Consider the following 18,812-nt stretch of genomic DNA (forward strand, 5'->3'; position numbering starts at 1 on the left):
TCCCGCGCGACCAGCAGAGCCCGCCCCCGCCTGATCTCGCGAGAGCCGAGCGCTATTTAGTCTCGGAGGCGGCCATCGTACTCCCTTTGCGGAGACGAAGCGTAAGGTGAGAGGGGGGCTCGTGGCTGCGGAGGCGTGCAGCATCCACTGCCATCCGCGGCGGGGGAGCCCAGTCTGGGGCTGAGGCGGAATGAAAGCCTGTTGTCTCTCCGAGCGCTTCCGTGAGGGAACGCGGGGAAGGCCCTAGGGTGGGGAGCGGGCTCCTCGTGGCGGCACGGCGCCGCGGTGGTGCGGCGAGAACCGCGCAAAATGTCCGCCCCGGGATGCTGGGCGGGCAGGGCGACCTGAGGGGAGGCAGCGGGCATCGGGCGACCGGCCGGCTGTGGGCGGTCTTCCCTTCCGAGCTCGGCAGCGGCCGTGGGGAGGCAGCGCAGACTCCCGGCCTTTCTCAGAGTTTAGGGCGCGTCCTGCTGCTCTGCGTCCGGTCCCTTTGTGTGTAGAGCCCTGGCGCCGGATGGAGTGCGCCGGATTACAGATCGGCTGAAAGCGAGCTTTTTCTCGTGGGACTGTTCTGTGCTCATGGCCGGGGAATGAAATGTTGGTAGGTTGTTACAGTAGGAAACTCTCAGGGCTGTACAGCCAGCGAAAGATTGGGAAAATGGGGTTCTTATGCCCAGATCCTTAGTTGAAAATGATTATGAATTACAGTGAAGTGTTTTTTTGTGGCTTAGAACTGCAGCATCCCTACAAGCTAAAGAAACTGTTGGCTTATGTGCACGTGTGCTTGTATGTGAAAAACTTTGCCTGTGCTAAAATGTACTTTATTTTTTAGGGCAGATTAAAACATGACTGATACAGATGAATCCCACGCTTCTGGTTCTGATTATCCTGATGCCCAAGATATCATATTAACTCAGAGGAAAAAAAGATCTAAAGTACCTGAGCATGCAGCAAGTGCACAGAAGGAACATTTGTGCTCAAGGCAGAAGGGTGCCAGTCCTGAGGAGTCTTCAGATGAGATCAGTAGTACAGATACGTCTTCAGATGAGGTGGATAGCAGTGATTCAGAAATGTGAGTTATCTCTAGTTCCTTAGAATTGCTCATGAACAGAACTCGTGATACATCATTAATGTACGTGTTTTGCTGAACATACACATTTCTTTTTCAGTGATGTTCCAGCTGCTAGTGGCAGCAAGCACCATAGGAAACACTCTGTTGTACCTTCAAAGCGAAAGAGGAGATTGCAGCCTTCAAAGCAACAAGCAGAAGCTGATGCAGGAGTGCCTGGCAGTGAAAGTTCTGATTCTTCTCTGCCCACTCAGAGCCCAGTGAGGCCACCTGAAGCCTCCCAAGAGAAGAAATCTAAGCTCAATCTGAAAGCCATTTTTGCCTATCACTTCAGAGGAAGGAAGTTTAAAGCTGCTGCACACCGAAAATACCGGAGCAGTGGTTCACGGAAGATAAAGAGAGCCTCTGGGTGCACACGGAGGCGCGGTAAGAAGAAGCCCATGACAGCCTCACCTCAGGAGCGAAGGAAAAGGCTTAAGGATCGAGGCTTTCAGTTCCCTTTTGTTGAAAAACATTATGGGAGAAAACATATTCCCTTAAAGATGGTTCTTAGCTATGAGGTGAGCGCTCTGTTTTGTGGGAGAGAAGTTGTGATTTTAGATTTATTTCAAGGAACAATGAATGCAGGTTGGCATGTTGTGCTTCTACCTAAATGCCACAGTGAAATGAATCCTCTTTTGTTTTGTTACGCAGGATGACTGCTGCTTTCCATTCAATACCTTACCAAACCAGCTGACCTAAGGCTGTTATTTAATGTTACAGTTCAGTTGATTATATAAATGCTTCATTCCTTTTATAGTGGCGTTTAAGATGTATTTCTTTCCTTCAGCAAGCAGCTGCAAAGGGATATTTCCAATATGTTGAAATGCTCAAATATGAAGAACACCTCAAAAAGGCTTTGAAAGCCCTTGAAGCCAGTGAAGACTTAGAAAGAGAATGCCTGGTAGTGCGGAAACACAAATATTTAGATGACGAAGGCCCCCTTTCTCCTATCCAGGAGACAAAGTAAGTTCATCTTGAGTAGTATAAAAGTTGCTGTTATGTGCTCAGCTTAAATCTAAGTTTGTGTGTGCAGCATTGCTGTCTTTATTGTCTGGTGTGTGCATTGTATTCATTGGTGAAATACCTCATAGATTTTTCTGTAACTCAGTAATGGATTCTGGGGGCTTAGCACCCTGTGCTGTGTGCTCACTCCTCATCCTCAAAAGAGCAGAGACAGAAAATAGATGACAGCTCATGGCTTGTGATAAGGACAGGGCAGTCACTTACCAGTTACTGTCCCAGGCAGAACAGGCTCAGTACAGGGAGCTGAATGCAATTTCTTGTTATTTGTAGCAGGTGAAAGCAGTGAGAACTAAACGCAAACTACAGACAGTTTCCCCCCAAGCAGTGCAGTGGGGGCTGCACTCATTCCATAAAGCTTTGCTTCTGCCTCTCTATCCCTGCTGCATGTGGAGTCATAGAATGGCCTGGGTTGAAAAGGCTCACAATGATCATCCCATTTCAACCCCCTGCTACGTGCAGGGTCACCATCCACCAGACCAGGCTGCCCAGAGCCACAGCCAGCCTGGCCTTGAATGCCTCCAGGGATGGGGCATCCACAGCCTCCTTGTGCCACCTGTTCTAGTGAGCAGTGTGTCTCTCCCATGAGATGCCATCCTTCCCCAACTGACCCCAGGTGGGATCCCCCTGCTATCGAAACCTTGACACTTCAGTCCTGGACACGTGGATGTTGACTCCAGCCAGCACCTAAGCACCTGCATTCACTCTCCAGTAGGAGAAAAGAGAAACCTGTGAGTTGTGGTGGTGGAACTGGTTCTGTCAGTGTCAGTAGCTGGAATCTAGTTCCAGAAAGAGAGCAACCTCGTGTAGAAGTGGGAGCATCCTAGATGTATAAGCTGTAGTGTTTCCATATGCTTTATGGGAAAGTGGTGCTGCATTAGGGGAATAGCTTATATATGCTGTGCTACTGTAAAAGTACAGATTTTATTTCAATTTTATATATTTCAGTGATGATGATGATAATAACTGCGTGGGCTCTGATAATCCAGAAGACTTTGATGTCAGAGTAGTGGTAAGTAAATACTCGTTAATTTGAAAAATACTATAAGCTTTTTTCTCTTTTGAGGTGTCAAAGAAGTAATAGATGATGCTTTGAGTACTGAATTCTTGAGCTTGGTGTGGTTCTGATGTGTAGTATGAGAGGAAGTTGGTTTGAGAGAAGTCTGTACTCTTTGGAATTACAATTGTGGAAACGAGTTCTTTGAAGCGTTCCTAAATCTTGGGAAATGAGTAATTGTTCCTGATGTGTTTCCAAACCAGGGTTGTGAATACTGTTTCTTCATTCTTAGGACAACAGCTGTTTCATCATAAGCAGCAAAATTCCCAACAAGAAGAAATCAAAGGCCAGAGCAAAGTCAGCTGGAGGGGTTGAAGTAAAGAAGAGTGCTGCTGATAACTAAACATTTGTGTGGTTCTCTTTGGTTGAACAGAACACGAACGAATAAGGTGGCAGCAGTCACTTCTCAGAGACCTTATTGAGGTCTGCTTGGCTTAAAATGTTGGTCTGAAGTCAGCGTTGAGCTGTCAGCCAGGCAACCTCATCAGAATCAATTTAAGGTGAGTTTGGGTCTGAGATGGATAGGAGAAAGGTGTGGCCTGTCTTTTTGCTAAGCATTTTTGCAGTTGGACTTGATGGTCTTTAAGGCTTTTTCCAATCTGAGCAATTCTGCGCTGTATAAAGTGTGCACTAGCAATTGAGTGGCTGCTAATCCTGCTGAAACACCAGCTTCTGCAGCTTGACAGAAGTCTTCTGTCATCAATGGGTCATAGAGCTACAGAATCAAAAGTTCCAGATCTTGAAATTAAGAGGTGTTGTGTAGAAATATGTGTAAACATGTATATGCTTTGGCAGGGGGGTTGGACTCGATGATCTGTGGAGGTCCCTTCCAACCCCTACAATTCTGTGATTCTGTGTGATATAGGTGCACTCATCCTACACAGGGGAACTTAGACCCACTTCTCTCATGGCTTTGTGAAGGAAGCTTGAGCTTTTCTTATTGTAATTTGGTAACTTGGAGGGAGTAAGGCTTTGGAAGAGCCACACTTGAGGGATGTTTTTCTGTAAAACTCTTGTGAAATCCCTTTGATGCATTTGAAATAACGATGAAATAATTGCTTATGGCTGTCTGTTCATCATGAGGAATAACACTTAAAAAAACTAATTTTCCTAAATCCACTATAATAATGTAAAGTTGCTTTAAAACAACTAGAAGTGTGATGAAAAGTTCTTTTCCCTTCTTCCCCTCCTCACTCTAGAATGGGGTTTTATGAAGGTGACTGAGCAGAAGATGGAAGTCCTTCAGCATGACAGGGACTATTGCTGATCTCATAGCATGAGGGGAACTTGCTGCAGTTGCTCAGTCTGAAAAGAGTTGAAGTTGCATTTCTAAATCTTTGCAGAAGAAGCTTGAGATTTCCCTGTTGCAGCTTGATGCTCTGGAGAGTGAGACTGCAAAAATCTCCTCTTTGGCTAGTTAAAGATCAGATTTAATAACAGTCCAAAGTTAATGGCTAAATATAACTCTCTTAGGCACCTACTTGAGAAATACTGTGTGGCTTGAAAGACTCATCCTAGATCTAGAGTGGGCAGGCTGAGGCGTAGTGAGGTGGGATGTGGAGTCCTGCTCATTCTGCAGTTCATGTGATGAATGTTTCTGTTCAACTGCTGAGTGACTCAGAAATGAACTAAATTTCAATTCTGATTAGAACTGGATGTACACACCTGAAAAGTGAGTGCTTTACATCTGCCAAATTGATTGCTGAAAAGTAGCTTTTGCCTTTAGGGATCTCAGCTTATTTGACCATAATTGATGATTCTTATCCCTTTCATTTTTTTTCCAGTTTGTTGCTTTTGGATGATGAATATTGATCAGCTGCTGTGAGAGGTAAGCTGTTACTGCTATGCACTTCCTTTCTCCAGGTAGCTTGTGGGCTTTGTGACTCCTGCCAGTCCAGCCTGTAGCCTGTGCTGGAACAGAAAGCATCAGTTTTTTAACACCTGTATATTCAAAGTAGTTTGTGTAGGCAGTGATAGGTAGCAGTGCTTGTGTCAGCCAGTGTTGAATGCTGCAGGCAGACAAGACAACTGTGGTTTATGTTGGGTGCTCCTAGTGGAGATGTCTGTACTGGTGCCTCGTGCAGCTGCAGTGTCTGATAACTGCCCTGTGGTAAAACTGCAGGGGGAAGGAACATCAGGAGGTGGTCTTGGATGTTACTGCAGTTTCTCACAAAGGGATGTTATCAGACCTGTGCTTCTTCAGGAGGGCTTAGGATGCAGCACAGAAGAAAAACTTGAAGGTTACTCTTTAACACAGGGAGCCCAGAGGTGCAGCTACACCAGTAATGACAATGAGCATGTTTCCTTGTATGAGGATCAAACTGGAGCATCTGCTTTCAGCGTTTGTTGTAGTAAAGGTACTGGAGTACATAACGTGTCAACTTGACACAGTGTAAATTGTTCTTACAACAGTATCTGATAGTAATACTGGGCTTGTTGCACCTGTTAGTAGTCCAAGTCATACCTGTCTCTTAAAAACAGGAAGCCCAGTAATGGATGGTGAAAGTTAATGGAGTAAGTATACAGTTGATTGAGAAATAACTTCATTTGTGTGTGGTCTTCAAATGCTGTTTCAGAGACATGAAAAATAACAGGAGAGCAGGCGCATTCAGTTTCAGCACGTGTTCAGTTTTTGTCTGGTGCTGTAGACAAAAACCTGGAACCTGGTGCTTAGAAAAAACCCTTCTTTCGCAACCCACAGCCGATGCATGTATTGGCTGTGTTACTTACATGAAGGGACACTGCTTATATTTATTCAAGCAGCAATTAATCCAAAGGGCATGTTTCGTATTGCATGTGCAGAAATGTTGTGCAGTTGCTTTGTTTCCTTCATAGAATTTTTCCAGCTCTGCAGCACTGAGCTGTTGTAACTGTTTTGATCTGCTTGAATTCTTACAGCTGGTGCACAAATCTGTTACTTCTGTGCTGTCCTGTGGAACACACTGGTTAAGGAGGTATGCTTTGTTTCTGCTGAGTTTTGGCGTGAGAGAACTTGAGTCTTTGCCTTCTCAGAGAGGCTTTGGTGGAGCTTGTCAAACACAGCAGTGGGAACTGTCAGACAAGTTGTTAAGTGATAAAAGTGCATTTAAGTTGACCTGGTTCTTTAGTGTTTCTTGAAGTAGAGGAATATTTGAGGAAGTTTTTTTCCCTGTGGGGAGGTTGTGCTGTGACTGTAAGCTGAAGACTTAGCTGGTTTTTTTTTTTTTCCTAAATAAGTATTTCATTTGGAAAGGCAAATCCAGAAGGCAGCCAGTGATGTGTCCATGTTGGAGTTAATGGGCTGGGCTTTAAAACAAGCTGTTCTGCAGGTGTTGTGAAGAGTTGATTGTTGCGCCTTGTTATTCAGCAGGCAGACAACTCCGTGTGTGTCTCAATTGAACAACGGGGCCAGAAGAGCAACAGGTTGTGCTTTCCTCACTGTAACACCCATTGCAGTGGTGACAATGAGACCTGTAACAGGCTTACATACTGAGAGAATTGTGCAAACACGGTTCAAAATGTGGTTACTCTTAAATTCTGACGGATTGACATGTGTGGTGTTGTGAATTCTTGAATTCATAGAATCACAAGGTTGGAGGAGACCCACAAGATCATCCCATCCAACCATCCTCCTATCAGCATTACTATCCACTAAGCTACTAAACAATATCTTGCAGCATTCTGCATCCTGCTGGCTGTGGGAAGTGGAAGAAAAACACACAGTACTGAATTCTGTAAATAGTTTATCAGAGCACTCTTGGAAGCTGTCTTGTAGTTGCTTCACACCGCAGTGCAGCTGACGTAGGTAACACCCTCACATACATCTTCTGTGCCATAGTGCTTTGATTTCTTAAGTGTGGGTAGATTTTGTTGATAGTTTTGTGACAGACTTTGATTTGAAGTGCTGCGTATTCAGTGTAAGAGTGCTTGCATCTTGAAGTTACTAAAATGCTGAAGAAACTTAGACGTGTTAATCAGTACCGTAATCTGCTCTTTTCAGCAAGCCCACCTGACGATGCAGACCGGAGGAATACCTTGGTGAGTCTGATGCCAGCTTAACGTAACCATTGCTTAGTGAGAGTTAGAAATTTTGCTTCAACTTTCTGAGCTGGCATATGGCTGTTCCTACTGAGTACTGCTGCATCAGAAAAACTGACTTGTAAAGCTTGATGCTATCTGAGGAAGTTGTTGTGATGATTGGCAAAATGTTCAACTGCTCTGAAGAGAGTGAGTGAGAATGGCCTTTCTGAACAAATCTGCTGCCTGACTTCATACTGCTTATCCATGCTGAGGATGGAGCATGCAGAATGTTCTCAGTGAATAAAGACTGATATTTTTTTTTTGTTGATAAAACTGTCAAATTACATTTTGAATGTTCATTGCAGTAGCTTGAAGTGTGATTGCAGTGGGAGAGATCGTCAGAAATGCCTGTGGTGATTAGAAATGGCTTCTGAAGGTTCTACAACTCACTGCTGTAGGTCCTACTGTATGCACATGCAAGTCATTTTGTAACCCTGTGGTGATGTTGCTTTTTCAGGTGGTATGAAGAAATGAGAGAAGAAGTGCAGAAAGCCACTTGACAGAGACGGAGCTCCCCTATAGGTTAGTGTGCCCTCTGAGCTTCTGCAGATGCATCAGTGTTTGAAGGGCTCTGGTTTTCAGTGGCTGGAGGTGTTCACCAGGTGAAGCTCAGTGCCTTTTGGAGTGTTGCAGGGGCATAACTCAACATTTGTTAGGATATTTTAAAGTAATATTCCCTTTCAGTCTGTTAAGAGAAGACTTCTTTAACTCTGGTTTATCCCAAGAAAGATCTCAGTCTGAAATGAAGTGATGAGGTTAACTTCCTAAACTCGGGCTTCACTTTAAAGTAAATGAGTACTAAGGGAAGTTAGGAGTGTTTGAATACATGTTGTAGTTAATTCCCTTCGTTTTATACTGTTCATGTTCATGTAATACTGTTCGTGTAATCGTAGCTTTTAACATTAAACTGATGTGGAGTTATTACTGCATCTTCCAAATGAAATGGTAGTGTAACATTGCGCTCCTTTTTCCCACAAATCATGACAGAAGTAAGAAGGCACTTCATAGGAACTGTATAAGATGCTTTTCCAGTCTGCTTGATTTTTGTTGGTTGGTTTATGGTCACAGAAACATTGAGGTCTATCCCGATAGGATCTCTTCTGTAGGTTCATGTCGTTGGAAACGCCTCACAGAACAAACTTGTGGTTTAGTTTCACCCTTGGAGCTACCTGTTGGCTCTGTGGGATAGAACTGCAAGACAAATCTTCATGTACCATTTTAGGAATGGAAGTAACGTGTCATGTTCTCCCTCAGGTACTGGCTCATGAATTTGATATAGATGAAAAAAAAATTCAAATGGAAAAGCTTGGTAAGAGTGAAAAAGAGCATGTTCTGAGATATAAAATGTAACTAACATGTTTAACTGCGTGAGTTGAACTTGCTCAGCCAGATGTCTGTGAAGGTGCCAGACCTCTTTGTGTTTTTTTCTGGTTGGCTTGAAGCAGGCTCTTCCCTCTTCAATCTGAAAGTGATTTCCTGTTCGTTGTGGTGCCTGTAAGTTTAAATTAGAAAGTCCAGCCCTCTGATGTCTGTCCAGTCTTAAAGTAACTCAATGAGCATGCTGGATTTTTGCTGTTCTATGTAATTCAGCAATGCTGCTTTTCTCTTGTTAAGCTTCAAAGATTTAAAGTCTGAGTTAATTTCTGAGCCTGGTACAGTGTTAGAACTCCTGGGTTACATGGAGCATAGTGCTATTCCACAGACCATAGCTTGAAGTAAAAGGACAATACTCATAAGCCCATTGTGCTGGGAATATAAAGAATACTTGAAAGAATAATGAGACTGCTGAAATTGATGGAATTTCTTTTCTCTCTTAGCATGGCAACTTCTGTGAGATTGGTACTACATTTTCACTTCTCTCTAACTGGTGTCTGGAGAGCTTGAACATAAATGTGCATTTGTTGATTGAGGACTGTTGCATCTGTTGCACTGAACGGTATCTGCACCCAGCAGCATTCTTCTGATGGGGTGTTCAAAAATCAGTGCTACAGTAGTTCAGCATTTGGCATCGTTGGTTTTCACTCTGCTGTGGTTGTTGAACCTGGTATTCTTGCTGATACAGGCTTTGTCCTCTTCAAGCATTTGAGCACAGTCCTTTTGTGTGGGGCAGGACTTGTCAGTGTGAGAGCTGACCGCTGGTTCTCCCTGGTGTGTTCAGTTTGTTTCTTTAAACAGGTGCCTTGGGGTACAGAGCAGTCAGTTGGCTGTGTGAAATGGATTAGCTGCGGAAGAGGAAACAGCCTGTTGGACAGGTGAGCACTGAGTTGTCAGTTCAGGAGGTTTGGGGCAAGTTGATGGAAGTTCGGTTGCTGACACATGACTCTAGAAGATCAAAACTTCAGTAAGCTGTCTAGAAACATAGAAATGACTGGCCAGTAGCAGGCAGTCCTGGGCAGCACTCGCTCCAGATTTTGGCAGTATCTGGGTCAGGGTGTGTGCCTGCAAGCTAGTCTTGTGTGCTTGTAAAAACAGCAGTAAAGGGAGATCTGGTCATTACCAAGGCTGCAAGGATATTCCTGTTCCTGGTAAGCTGTGGACATGACCATAAAACAACTCCATCAGACTCTTGAATTGCTGCATTGTGTGGCAGTAGGTCTGCTGGGAATAAAGCGTTGGTGTAGGCCACAGACACAGTGCTCCCTTCTGCTGGTTGTTAGTGGCTCTCTTTGGCTACCAAGGAACCCAAGTGCTAGCAAGAATCTTCAGCTGTTGAAATCAAGCCCCAGAAGCTGCTGTTGACAGAACCGTCATGCATTCAGAATGGAAAACAAAAATCTACTTCTTGCACTTGGCATCCAACTTCATTTTAACTCTTCATTTATACAAACCAGGTGTGCCTTTGTGTACCAGAGTGCTGCTGTCACTGAATGTTGGGGTTATGAAGCTGTACCTGAGTGCTGCCACAGCAACTCTGTAGGTAAGATGCTTGGCAGCAGTGCTGGTACCCAGAAGAAATTCAAGGTCACTTCAAAGAGGGTTTGCATGGCTGGAAAACCAGCAGCTCTTAACGCAGTGACCGTACATTGAACTCCTTTTAGCAGGATGCTGTAGCCACTTTGTGTGTGCTGTGGTCTATTTCAGAGGAGACAGTCCTTAAGTTACATTGTTGCTTAGAATGAGAAACCACCTGTAGCTACTGCCCTGTCACATTTTGAGTTCCTACTGCAGGCAGAATGCTACTTGGTTTCATCTGCAACCATTTGACTTCAGCAGCATGTGGGGTTGGAAGAGAATGTTGATGTAATTGTGGCACTATGAGCTGTCTTGTATCTTTAATGCTTTTTCCTTCTGCTTGGGTGTATGGCATGTTCTTGAAACTGCATGGAAACAGAGAATCCCAAAGAGTGGGCAGTAGTGTTGAACTGAAATATTATGGATAGAGTGCATATAGGAAACTGGAGTCAGAGCAAGCATGCAAAATGATTCTTTTTGCCCCTAAACAATTGAGTAAGGGATGTATGATTGTGTGGCTGCATTACTGCTGTTACACCAGCACCATGCTATGAAGTTAGGTTGCTTCAACCTATAGGAAGTCAATAACTTGAAATGCTTTTCTTTCTCTTGAATTACGGTGCTCATTATTTTTTCTTCTCTCAGGTCCTGATGTGATGTTGCTGCAAGTCTTGCAAGAAAGAAAAGCTCTTAAATGCTCTTAAAACACTCCTCTATTTCTTGTAATAATTGAGAATTTTAAATATTTTAACTTCATTGCCCTGTAAGTTGAAGTAGTGGATCAAGGTGGGGCTGTAAGCAGGGGAGGATTATCAACTGTGTTCAAACTGTTCCAAGTGGGGAGATGGGGCTGTTTACTTCATACAGAAAGTAACATTCAAATAAAACTGCTTGAAAGAACCAGCTGCAGCCAGGGAATTTTTATTACTTTTTGCTACACTGTGTAAAACTAAAGCAGGGATTGTAACCACGTCTGCCTTGTAGCCGAGCGTTACTTTGTCTTCCTTTCTCACCTGGTTACAAGAAAGGAACAACATTCAGACCTGTGAGCAGCCTCTAGAAAAACACTACAGTAAAGATGAGAGGAGAGCCTGCACACTGAAAAGAGCCCACTATTGTAGCAAGAGGCCTCTTCTTCCTTTCAGCTGTTTGTCCTCTGTGCATAGGGGAAGTTGTAACAGTGTGCGTCACTTCAGCAACCAGTACTTCTAACTAGTGTGAACTAGTTGTTAACTCTTTACAGAGAAGCTGCTACCTCATACTGCTGTATTTGAAATTTGGGCAGACCTGTTGGAAATGGAAATGAATGCATTTCAGGTGTTCTCACCTGCTACAGCAATCAGCTCTGTGTTAGCACTGCAGCTTAGAACTTGTGCTGTTCTGCCCTTTGCTTCATTTCAGAGCTAATAAACTTGAGTACAGCGATAGGCTCCCCAGGGTGCTGCTGGTTGAGTCACCATCCCAGAAGGTGTTTAAAAGCTGTCTTGATAGATGTATGTGGTGCTCAGGGACATGGTTTAGCAGTAAGTTGTTACAGCAGGATGGTTAAATTGAGGCTGGAATTGATGATCTTGAAAGTCTTTACCAGCCCCAGCAATTCTATGGACAGTCTTTGCAAGGTGCAGTTAGCTCGTAGAAGGCAAGCTGACATCCACAAGTGAAGACAGTTCTGTAAGTGATGTTAGTCTGTTGGCTTCAGGGACTTTGAGATGTACATCTGCTGCACAAACCTGTACTTTGTAATGAGGATTATGTAAGTGATTAATTACTGGTCCTACTAAACATGAGAAAAATGGATAAAAGCTTCAGCTTTTTGAAAAGGAATCTTATTGTCACACATGCTATGACCTCAGAGTTTTTTAAAAACACTTTATTAGATGTTTATATTACAAGTAGTATAAGCTCTCTTTCAAACACTACAGCACAAAGCTTTCCTGCAGCATCATTCTACTCGGTGCTGGTTGCCACATATTAAAAGTAGATGGCACCAGAGAAAGCATCTGTCAGTCATTACCTGAATTAGGTTAATGCAGTTCTTACTGTTAAATACTCTGAGTTGTATCAGCACAGCAATGTTTCTTGGTTAGAGGCTTCTCCTAGTCTGGGTGTTTTCCCTGGCTTCTTGGCTCGTAGTTTTTCCAGCATTTTCTGCAAGATTTAAAATCATGTGAGAATAGCATAGCTCAAGAAATGGTGGTGATAACACCAAGCTGTACAAGTGAGGTAATGCTGCTCTATAACAGAGAGAAGTATAAGAGCAGGTGGAAGAGTCTTCCCAGGGAAGCACCAAGCCTGCTTGTGCTTGGATCACACTCAGCAATACTGTTTGACACGAGCAGCTGGATCCCCTCAGTCCTTTTATTTGACCTCAAGTCACAAGAATTCAGTCTCAGGCTGATGTCCTTTAGAGAAAACTCAGCCGTAAGGGCTGCGTTGTATTGGCACACTGCCTTGACTGGGGCGGTCTCAGACAGACTAAGCCAATAGCAGTGCTTGGGAAGTCTCTAAAAGCTCACTGACTGAGCAAAGGTAGTATTCCCAAGAGGCTGTGCTGAAATGTTAAGACCTGGTTCATAGTCTGTTCAGTCATCACTGCAGAATTACGCCTCCAGTCTGATTAGAAGCTAGGGGACATGTATTGACCAGCTCGAGATGCTAAGAGGGGATTACTTTACCTTTTGAAACTCCTTAGCCTTTTCTCTGTTTTTAGCATAAGTTTCCTGCCTTGATTTTTCTTCTTTTCTGATCTTTACTTCTGAAAGTTGATTATAAAGTCTGTCAAAACATTAGAAAAAATACTGTCAGGAAGGAAAGGGGGAAGGCAGGAGTACATAACAGCCTTAAGGGTTTATACTGTCAACTGCTAGAAATTACAGCAATTCTGACTTTACTATCCCCTGATCTGGCATCACTTCAACTAACTTGTAGCTGACCTAACACAGACCCCACTCAACCACTGCATTGTACACATGCATCATTACTAAATGCTGAGTGCAGCTGGGCAGGCTGCCAGCACTTCCTTCCTGCTGCAAGCTGGGCAAGGGCATGGCTCAGTGTTCACCTGTATAAACATGTACTGTTAGGGCTCGTATCAGTAACTTCTCATTTATCTTGTTTAAATCCAAACTTCTTCCACTGTTCATGCAGTACCTTGAGGTGCGCTGGTACATTTCAGCTTCTCCAGCCTTCCTGTCTTCTGGAGAAGACACTTTCACTTCTCCTACTTTCTTCAGCTGATGGACAACTGCACCTTTTTTCCCTTTAAAAGACACAAACACAAAATGTATCCTAAGTCTTTAACCCAGACACTACATCTATTTACAATACAAACTACTGCGCCCCAGTAAAAGTTTGCTCAGTTTACAAAACTAATACCAGGTACTAATTGTAAAAAACGAAATCAACAGTTGTCAATGACAGACTTCTTCAGTATACAAGAACTCAAAAGCATAAGAGGTTTCAAAGGTTGAGATAGAACTACAAAGAAAGAAACAGAATTGGTACAGTGGAGATGAATGTTTGTCTTAAAAACCAGAGTGCCCAATGAGGCTGCTGGCTGTACTTGGAGCGAGTTGTGCTTCTCAGCAGCTGCCTACCAAACCCTGATAACAGGGTTAGAGATGCATTAGTTCACTTAGTACAGTTCTTTCACAACCAGTTATTTTGCAAAGACACATTATGATGATAAATGCAGATAAATGCAGTCTGCTTGCAACATGAGACAGCCAAAGTGGGGAAAAGGAACTCCCACATCCCTAAGAAATTAAAGAATACCCCAACTGCAAAAGTGAAGATGCAACACATAGGAAAGGTTTTCTGTGATATTTAAAAACTAAAGCAGTCCTAGCCCACGTCACATGCCCAAGTAAACATACCAGGGATAAGACGAGCCTCCTGACTGCTTAATGTCTCAGACTTTTTCCTTTGAACCTGTCTGCCTTCTGGCTTTTCATTTTTTCTCTCTCTTTGTTTTATTTCTTCAACTCTTCTCAGGGATTTCTGGATGAAGTCCTTCTTTCTTTTCAAAAAAGATTCTTGCAAACTCCCTGGTGCAGAAGCAGACTCCAGCAGCATCACTGAGAAAGAAAAGTCCAAGCATTTCTTACATTCTGCAAAGAAACCACCTCTACTAATTCATACATTTCAGTGCATTTCTAAGATGTTGACCAGGATCTGTTTTCACAACTGGTGTCAGGAAGTGACATTTTTGCACAATAAGCAGTAATTCAGAGCTAAGGAATCTAGAAACCATAAGCACTACTGCCAAAACAGATACTGCGCCGAAACACAAAGACTGGAGAAGCCCCTAACAAATGGTTACAGCCTGGTAGATCCTTTCTTCCTTGTTTCACTATTTATGTTCTATACTGACATCAGAACATCTTTTAACTGCAGAGGTTCCTGACTGATAGGAGACAAACAAGGGAAGGTGGACTACGTACATAATGACAGGCAACAAAACATCACAAGAGTTTCAAAATTAAATATAGTTACAAATAAAACCAAATGAAGTCTCACTAATTATAGCCATTACCATCTATTGCTTAAGATGGCCTCCTACAGGAAGAGACAAGTTATTTTCTTGTCAGTAAAGCACACATCAAACCTGGGCCAAATGTACACAGAGGCCAAACAGCAACATGCACCTGTCTAAGAGAAGTTATATTTTCCAAAGGAGAGGTGTAGTATCTTGCAATGACTTTGTAAGTTAAAACTTCAGTATGTTGAAGCTGTACAGAATTACCTGCAGTCCGATGTGATGGACACTGACCCTCGGTAGCACTGTGGGCTTTGGAAGAGCTGTCAGGCCTTATGAGCACTGAACAAACTGCATCTGGAACCACTGGTAAAAATTCTCTTTTCTGTTTCAAAAGGAATCATTAGTTGAAAATGCAGAAAATACACCAGAAATCTGAAGTAGTCATACAGTACCCTAACATGGACAAGACACAAGAAAAGACAGTCTTTTCCCTTTAGCAGATGCAAGAAAAACACCAGAAATGGATAGTGACAGTATTAGAGTGCTTCTAAAAACACTCAAAAAATTCAAATTCAAAACATTGCAGTCCTTTTGCCCAACAGCTGAACTAAGACTCACCTCAGTCAGAACACTGATGGCAGACCTGTCTGCACATGCTGGGTTATTTGTTTTATCCTCACTACTTCCCTCTTGGTTCGTATGTTCAATGTCTGATTCTGCAGTACTGACGTCATTGGAGCTCACAAAAGTGAGTTCAGGCTCTTCCATAATCCCACGCCCTGACTCAGTCTCCTTGCAGGTAGAAGACACAAAACCCCAGTGTAAAAGCTATGTATCACTTTATATAATATAAAATATTAAAGTATATAAACGATGTATGCATTAAAATATATTTTATCATATATATTTTAAAACCACTATATAGAAATAGCAACAGCTGCTAGCTTGTGAGAGGCTCATTCAACACAGAAAAAAAAATAGAACCTGCCCAAAGCAATAATGAAATCCAGAAGGATTGCCTTGCCCAAGGTGTTAACTGATACATCAAACCAATCCAACAAGAAGTTCAGTGGTTTGGTTTGTTTTTTAAAACCAGTAAGTAAAAAACAACCCAAAGCAATCAAACAAAGCTCTCTTCCACTCACCTCAATTTAAATCACTGCTGAAATCTAGTTTCAGGCCAGGTTGGTTGGTTTGTTTTAAAAATGAAAAAGGAAATAAGTTTCACAGTTTTCGATTACTTATGCTTTGGTTCTATTATTTACCTCCCAGACTGGGTTAAGATCAGTTATGTAACTGCAGTTTCATGGCCAGGCTGCACCAACTAACACCACTGCTAATTGCTTCAGTGCTGTGATCTAAAAGAGCAAGGACAGCAAATGTCCAAGAAACATGCAAGTCTGAAACCAGAACTATAAAAAGAACATCTGCCAAGTTTTCAGATGTTAAAGATCTAAAATAGCTCAGTAAAGGAAAAAAAAGAAAAAAAAAAAAAGAAAAAAAAGACACAAACAAGTAAAAACAAGTAAAGCACCAAAATACCTGCACAAAACACCACTTACTTTGGAAAATCTGTTCTACTTACCCAGATTGGAATACGAGATGAGCCTGCAGCCACAGAGTTAGAGTGTTTTTCATGTCCTCCCAGGCAGAAAGCATTCTGTTTTACTACTGCCTGTAAATTAACGTCTGGGGCTTCCAAACTCATGTCTTCAGGAATCCTTGAAGACTTTTGTATTTCGAGAAAACTTTCACCTGGCTCCTTTGCATCTGTATTGCAGTGCAAATCCACCTCCACAGCTTTATCTGCTTCAGGTACACGAAATAATTTTTCGGGAAGCTTCAAGTACTTCCTATCAAGTACCTTGACAGGTAATTTTTCAGAAGACAGAATCTCCTTTTTGAATGCTACGCCCTCTTTCAATGCGTGTTGAGGGAAAGGCTCAGCCACTGTCACTGGTGTGGTACTGAGCTGATAAAATGATTTTTGTTCTTCCAGCGAATTCAGACTTTGGTTTCGCATATCCTCCACTGAACACTGCAGACCAACACACTCCATACTCCTCACCAGATCTTCGTATTGTCTGTCAGATGAAACACTGTTCTCACTGCACCCGTTTTTAATCCCAGGATTTAGTCCCCAGGAGCTCTCTGACTCCACATTGATGCCTGCTGGCCGAGCAGCATTCTGACAGTGATTGCTCAGAGCAGGTTCCAATTGCAGCGGGTGAAAAGATTCTTCCAAACCTGTTCCAAAAAGTCAAAATGTGAGCTTAACACAACCACATTTCAGCTTTAAAGGAATTCCTCCTTAACAGAGCTTTTGAGGAATGCGTGAACATCTGTGCAAATAACAAGGTTAATTAACTACATCAGATCTCCTCCTCAGTCCTCTTTTCCCCAGGCTGAACAGACCCAGGTCTCTCAGCCTTTCCTCATCCAGGAGCTGCTCCAGGCCCTTTACCATCTTTGTGGTCCTCCGCTGCACTCCCAGAAGATCCCTGTCCTTTTGCAACTGGGGAACTCAGAACTGGATACAGCAGTCTAAATGTGGCCTCACCAGGGACCAGAATAGAGGGGGAGGATCAGCTCCCTTGACCTGCTGGCCGTGCTCTTTGTCAGGAAGTTCCATAAATTGAATAATTTCCCCAAACTTACAAAACGAGGAAATGAAGAATTTTTTTTGGTAAAACTTATTAATTTCAGCCACCACTGGAATTAATGCACTACCATCATAACTGCTGCACAACGTAAGTACCATCTGCTATAGCACCTTCAATACAACAGCAGATCCTAGCATTCAAGTAATGACTGCTAAGGAAAGACCTTAACATTTTTGAGTTCTACACATTATAGATGGTGGAGAAGATGATGTCTAAGAGACAAGAATCAGAACTAAAACATTTCCAAGCAGAGCTTATTTAGAAGAGTTCCTTCCCAGTTTCAACACAACAAAACAAGCTTTAAGGTTGGTATTTACATATTGGCAATGGATCCATGTTTATAGCATTGATCAGGCTGCTCTGTACATACCCACAGTAACATCCTCTTTGAAGCACTCTTCTGATGTACTGTTGTTTGGCTTGTTTGTTTCAAGACTGTCCATCAGACTGCCTCTTTGTGTATTCAAATTGGAGGTTCTCACTTCTAGAAACTGCTCTTCACTTTCTGTTGCAAATGTTGAAATCTAGCAGCAGAAAAAATCCTGATTAGGCTTCATTTTATTTTATTTTTAGGAATGAAAAGGATGAAAAGTTAATGGCAACATTTGCTTTCTGGATCACATTTCCCCTACAAACAGCAGAAATGCTTCCAGTTCCAGACGTGTAAAAAATTACTAAGGCATTTCATAAAAATAAATTTCAAGTCAAACAGAGCTTTTCTGCAGTACCTTCCTCAATTCTTTGTTGCCCTGTTGAATCTTGTAGTGAGAAATGGGTGATGAAACACTGAAGGCAGGACTTGGTTCCAAAGGCTGAAATAGCCGGTGGCAGAAGTTAGGAAAATGCCTCTCCGTTTCAGGAAAATCAAGCTCAGCTGCTAGAGCTATGAGAAAAGAAAAGAGGTCATTTTAAAAAAATGGAAACTGACATCTGCTACCTTGCTTCTGAATGAAAAAGGAGAGGATATAGATTTCCACAGGTGAACAAATGCTAGCTTGCAAAAACAGATCTTCACAGCACTCAACTCCTTCACACTGACACAGTGCAAGTACAACTGCTGCAAGAAAGTGCTGAGGTCAAGAAGCTCTCTGTTAAGCACCTGAGAGACTGCATTAGAAGCTCTGTCCTGGTTTGGGTTTCCCAGTACAAAATGCACACACTGACACACTGCAGCAAGCCCTGTGAGCAGCCACAAGAACGAGTAAGGATGAAACACACAATGTTCAAAGAGAAACTTAAAAACTGGGTTTGTTCAGTTTTGCACAAAGTATTGAGAGCATGGGGGAAGAGGCGCAGAGATCTCTGCTGTCTATGCTGTCCTAGAAAGAAGTACAGGGAAGGTGCAGACAGCCTCTTGTTGAATATACTCAGTGAAAGAAAAGAGGCTCAAGATGATGGACAAAAGATGCAACACAGGAAATTCTGGTTACATATCAACTCTTTGAAAGGGTAGATAACAGCAGGACAAGG

General features: G+C 42.8%; 2 protein-coding genes and 6 non-coding genes across 16 annotated transcripts in view; 7 read left to right on the top strand and 1 right to left on the bottom strand.

Moving 5' to 3' along the window:
* The first annotated feature begins 3 nt into the window (after nt 1-3).
* TAF1D (TATA-box binding protein associated factor, RNA polymerase I subunit D) lies at nt 4-11,099 on the top strand. Of its 9 annotated transcripts, XM_042839065.1 has the most exons (13): nt 4-106; nt 833-1,072; nt 1,170-1,629; nt 1,899-2,074; nt 3,080-3,143; nt 3,421-3,688; nt 4,973-5,016; nt 6,087-7,205; nt 7,705-7,769; nt 8,502-8,556; nt 9,423-9,499; nt 10,079-10,164; nt 10,845-11,099. In XM_042839065.1, exons 2-6 carry the CDS (start codon nt 846-848, stop codon nt 3,529-3,531), a joined length of 1,038 nt encoding a protein of 345 aa, XP_042694999.1. In that variant the 5' UTR covers nt 4-106; nt 833-845; the 3' UTR covers nt 3,532-3,688; nt 4,973-5,016; nt 6,087-7,205; nt 7,705-7,769; nt 8,502-8,556; nt 9,423-9,499; nt 10,079-10,164; nt 10,845-11,099. The 9 variants fall into 9 exon arrangements, with proteins under 9 accessions (XP_042694999.1, XP_042694998.1, XP_042694997.1 ...); XM_042839064.1 differs by having other exon boundaries at nt 7,705-8,556; XM_042839063.1 differs by having other exon boundaries at nt 8,502-9,499.
* LOC122171663 lies at nt 4,767-4,838 on the top strand. The gene has a single exon (XR_006172069.1). It is a non-coding gene; the product is annotated as a small nucleolar RNA SNORD5 (small nucleolar RNA).
* Nucleotides 5,805-5,931, top strand: LOC122171661. The gene has a single exon (XR_006172068.1). It is a non-coding gene; the product is annotated as a small nucleolar RNA SNORA40 (small nucleolar RNA).
* Nucleotides 6,520-6,649, top strand: LOC122171656. The gene has a single exon (XR_006172063.1). It is a non-coding gene; the product is annotated as a small nucleolar RNA SNORA1 (small nucleolar RNA).
* Nucleotides 7,351-7,423, top strand: LOC122171654. Its single transcript, XR_006172061.1, has one exon. It is a non-coding gene; the product is annotated as a small nucleolar RNA Z40 (small nucleolar RNA).
* Nucleotides 8,320-8,451, top strand: LOC122171657. Its single transcript, XR_006172064.1, has one exon. It is a non-coding gene; the product is annotated as a small nucleolar RNA SNORA18 (small nucleolar RNA).
* LOC122171655 lies at nt 9,173-9,311 on the top strand. The gene has a single exon (XR_006172062.1). It is a non-coding gene; the product is annotated as a small nucleolar RNA SNORA8 (small nucleolar RNA).
* Nucleotides 11,100-11,971: 872 nt separating the features above from the next.
* The window catches only part of CEP295 (centrosomal protein 295), a 52,087-nt gene continuing 45,246 nt past the window's right edge, over nt 11,972-18,812 (bottom strand). Inside the window, exons 23-31 of the mRNA XM_042838729.1 lie at nt 18,071-18,225; nt 17,713-17,866; nt 16,265-16,926; nt 15,298-15,471; nt 14,944-15,061; nt 14,075-14,275; nt 13,350-13,458; nt 12,875-12,974; nt 11,972-12,347 (exon numbers count right to left, since the gene is read on the bottom strand). Of these exons, the coding sequence (XP_042694663.1) occupies nt 12,261-12,347; nt 12,875-12,974; nt 13,350-13,458; nt 14,075-14,275; nt 14,944-15,061; nt 15,298-15,471; nt 16,265-16,926; nt 17,713-17,866; nt 18,071-18,225 (1,760 nt within the window). The 3' untranslated portion in view covers nt 11,972-12,260. The remainder of the gene's footprint in view (nt 12,348-12,874; nt 12,975-13,349; nt 13,459-14,074; nt 14,276-14,943; nt 15,062-15,297; nt 15,472-16,264; nt 16,927-17,712; nt 17,867-18,070; nt 18,226-18,812) is intronic.

Source organism: Centrocercus urophasianus, unplaced genomic scaffold (assembly GCF_019232065.1).
Source record: "Centrocercus urophasianus isolate 14NV4802_14NV808 unplaced genomic scaffold, USGS_Curo_1.0 seq_9, whole genome shotgun sequence".
NCBI lineage: Eukaryota > Metazoa > Chordata > Aves > Galliformes > Phasianidae > Centrocercus > Centrocercus urophasianus.

Excerpts from the sequence above, each read along its gene's own strand:
- TAF1D (XM_042839062.1), top strand. The coding sequence starts at position 846 with ATGACTGATACAGATGAATCCCACGCTTCTGGTTCTGATTATCCTGAT. Across the intron at positions 1,630-1,898 it reads AGATGGTTCTTAGCTATGAG|CAAGCAGCTGCAAAGGGATA; the intron begins GTGAGCGCTCTG and ends TCTTTCCTTCAG. Across the intron at positions 3,144-3,420 it reads ACTTTGATGTCAGAGTAGTG|GACAACAGCTGTTTCATCAT; the intron begins GTAAGTAAATAC and ends CTTCATTCTTAG.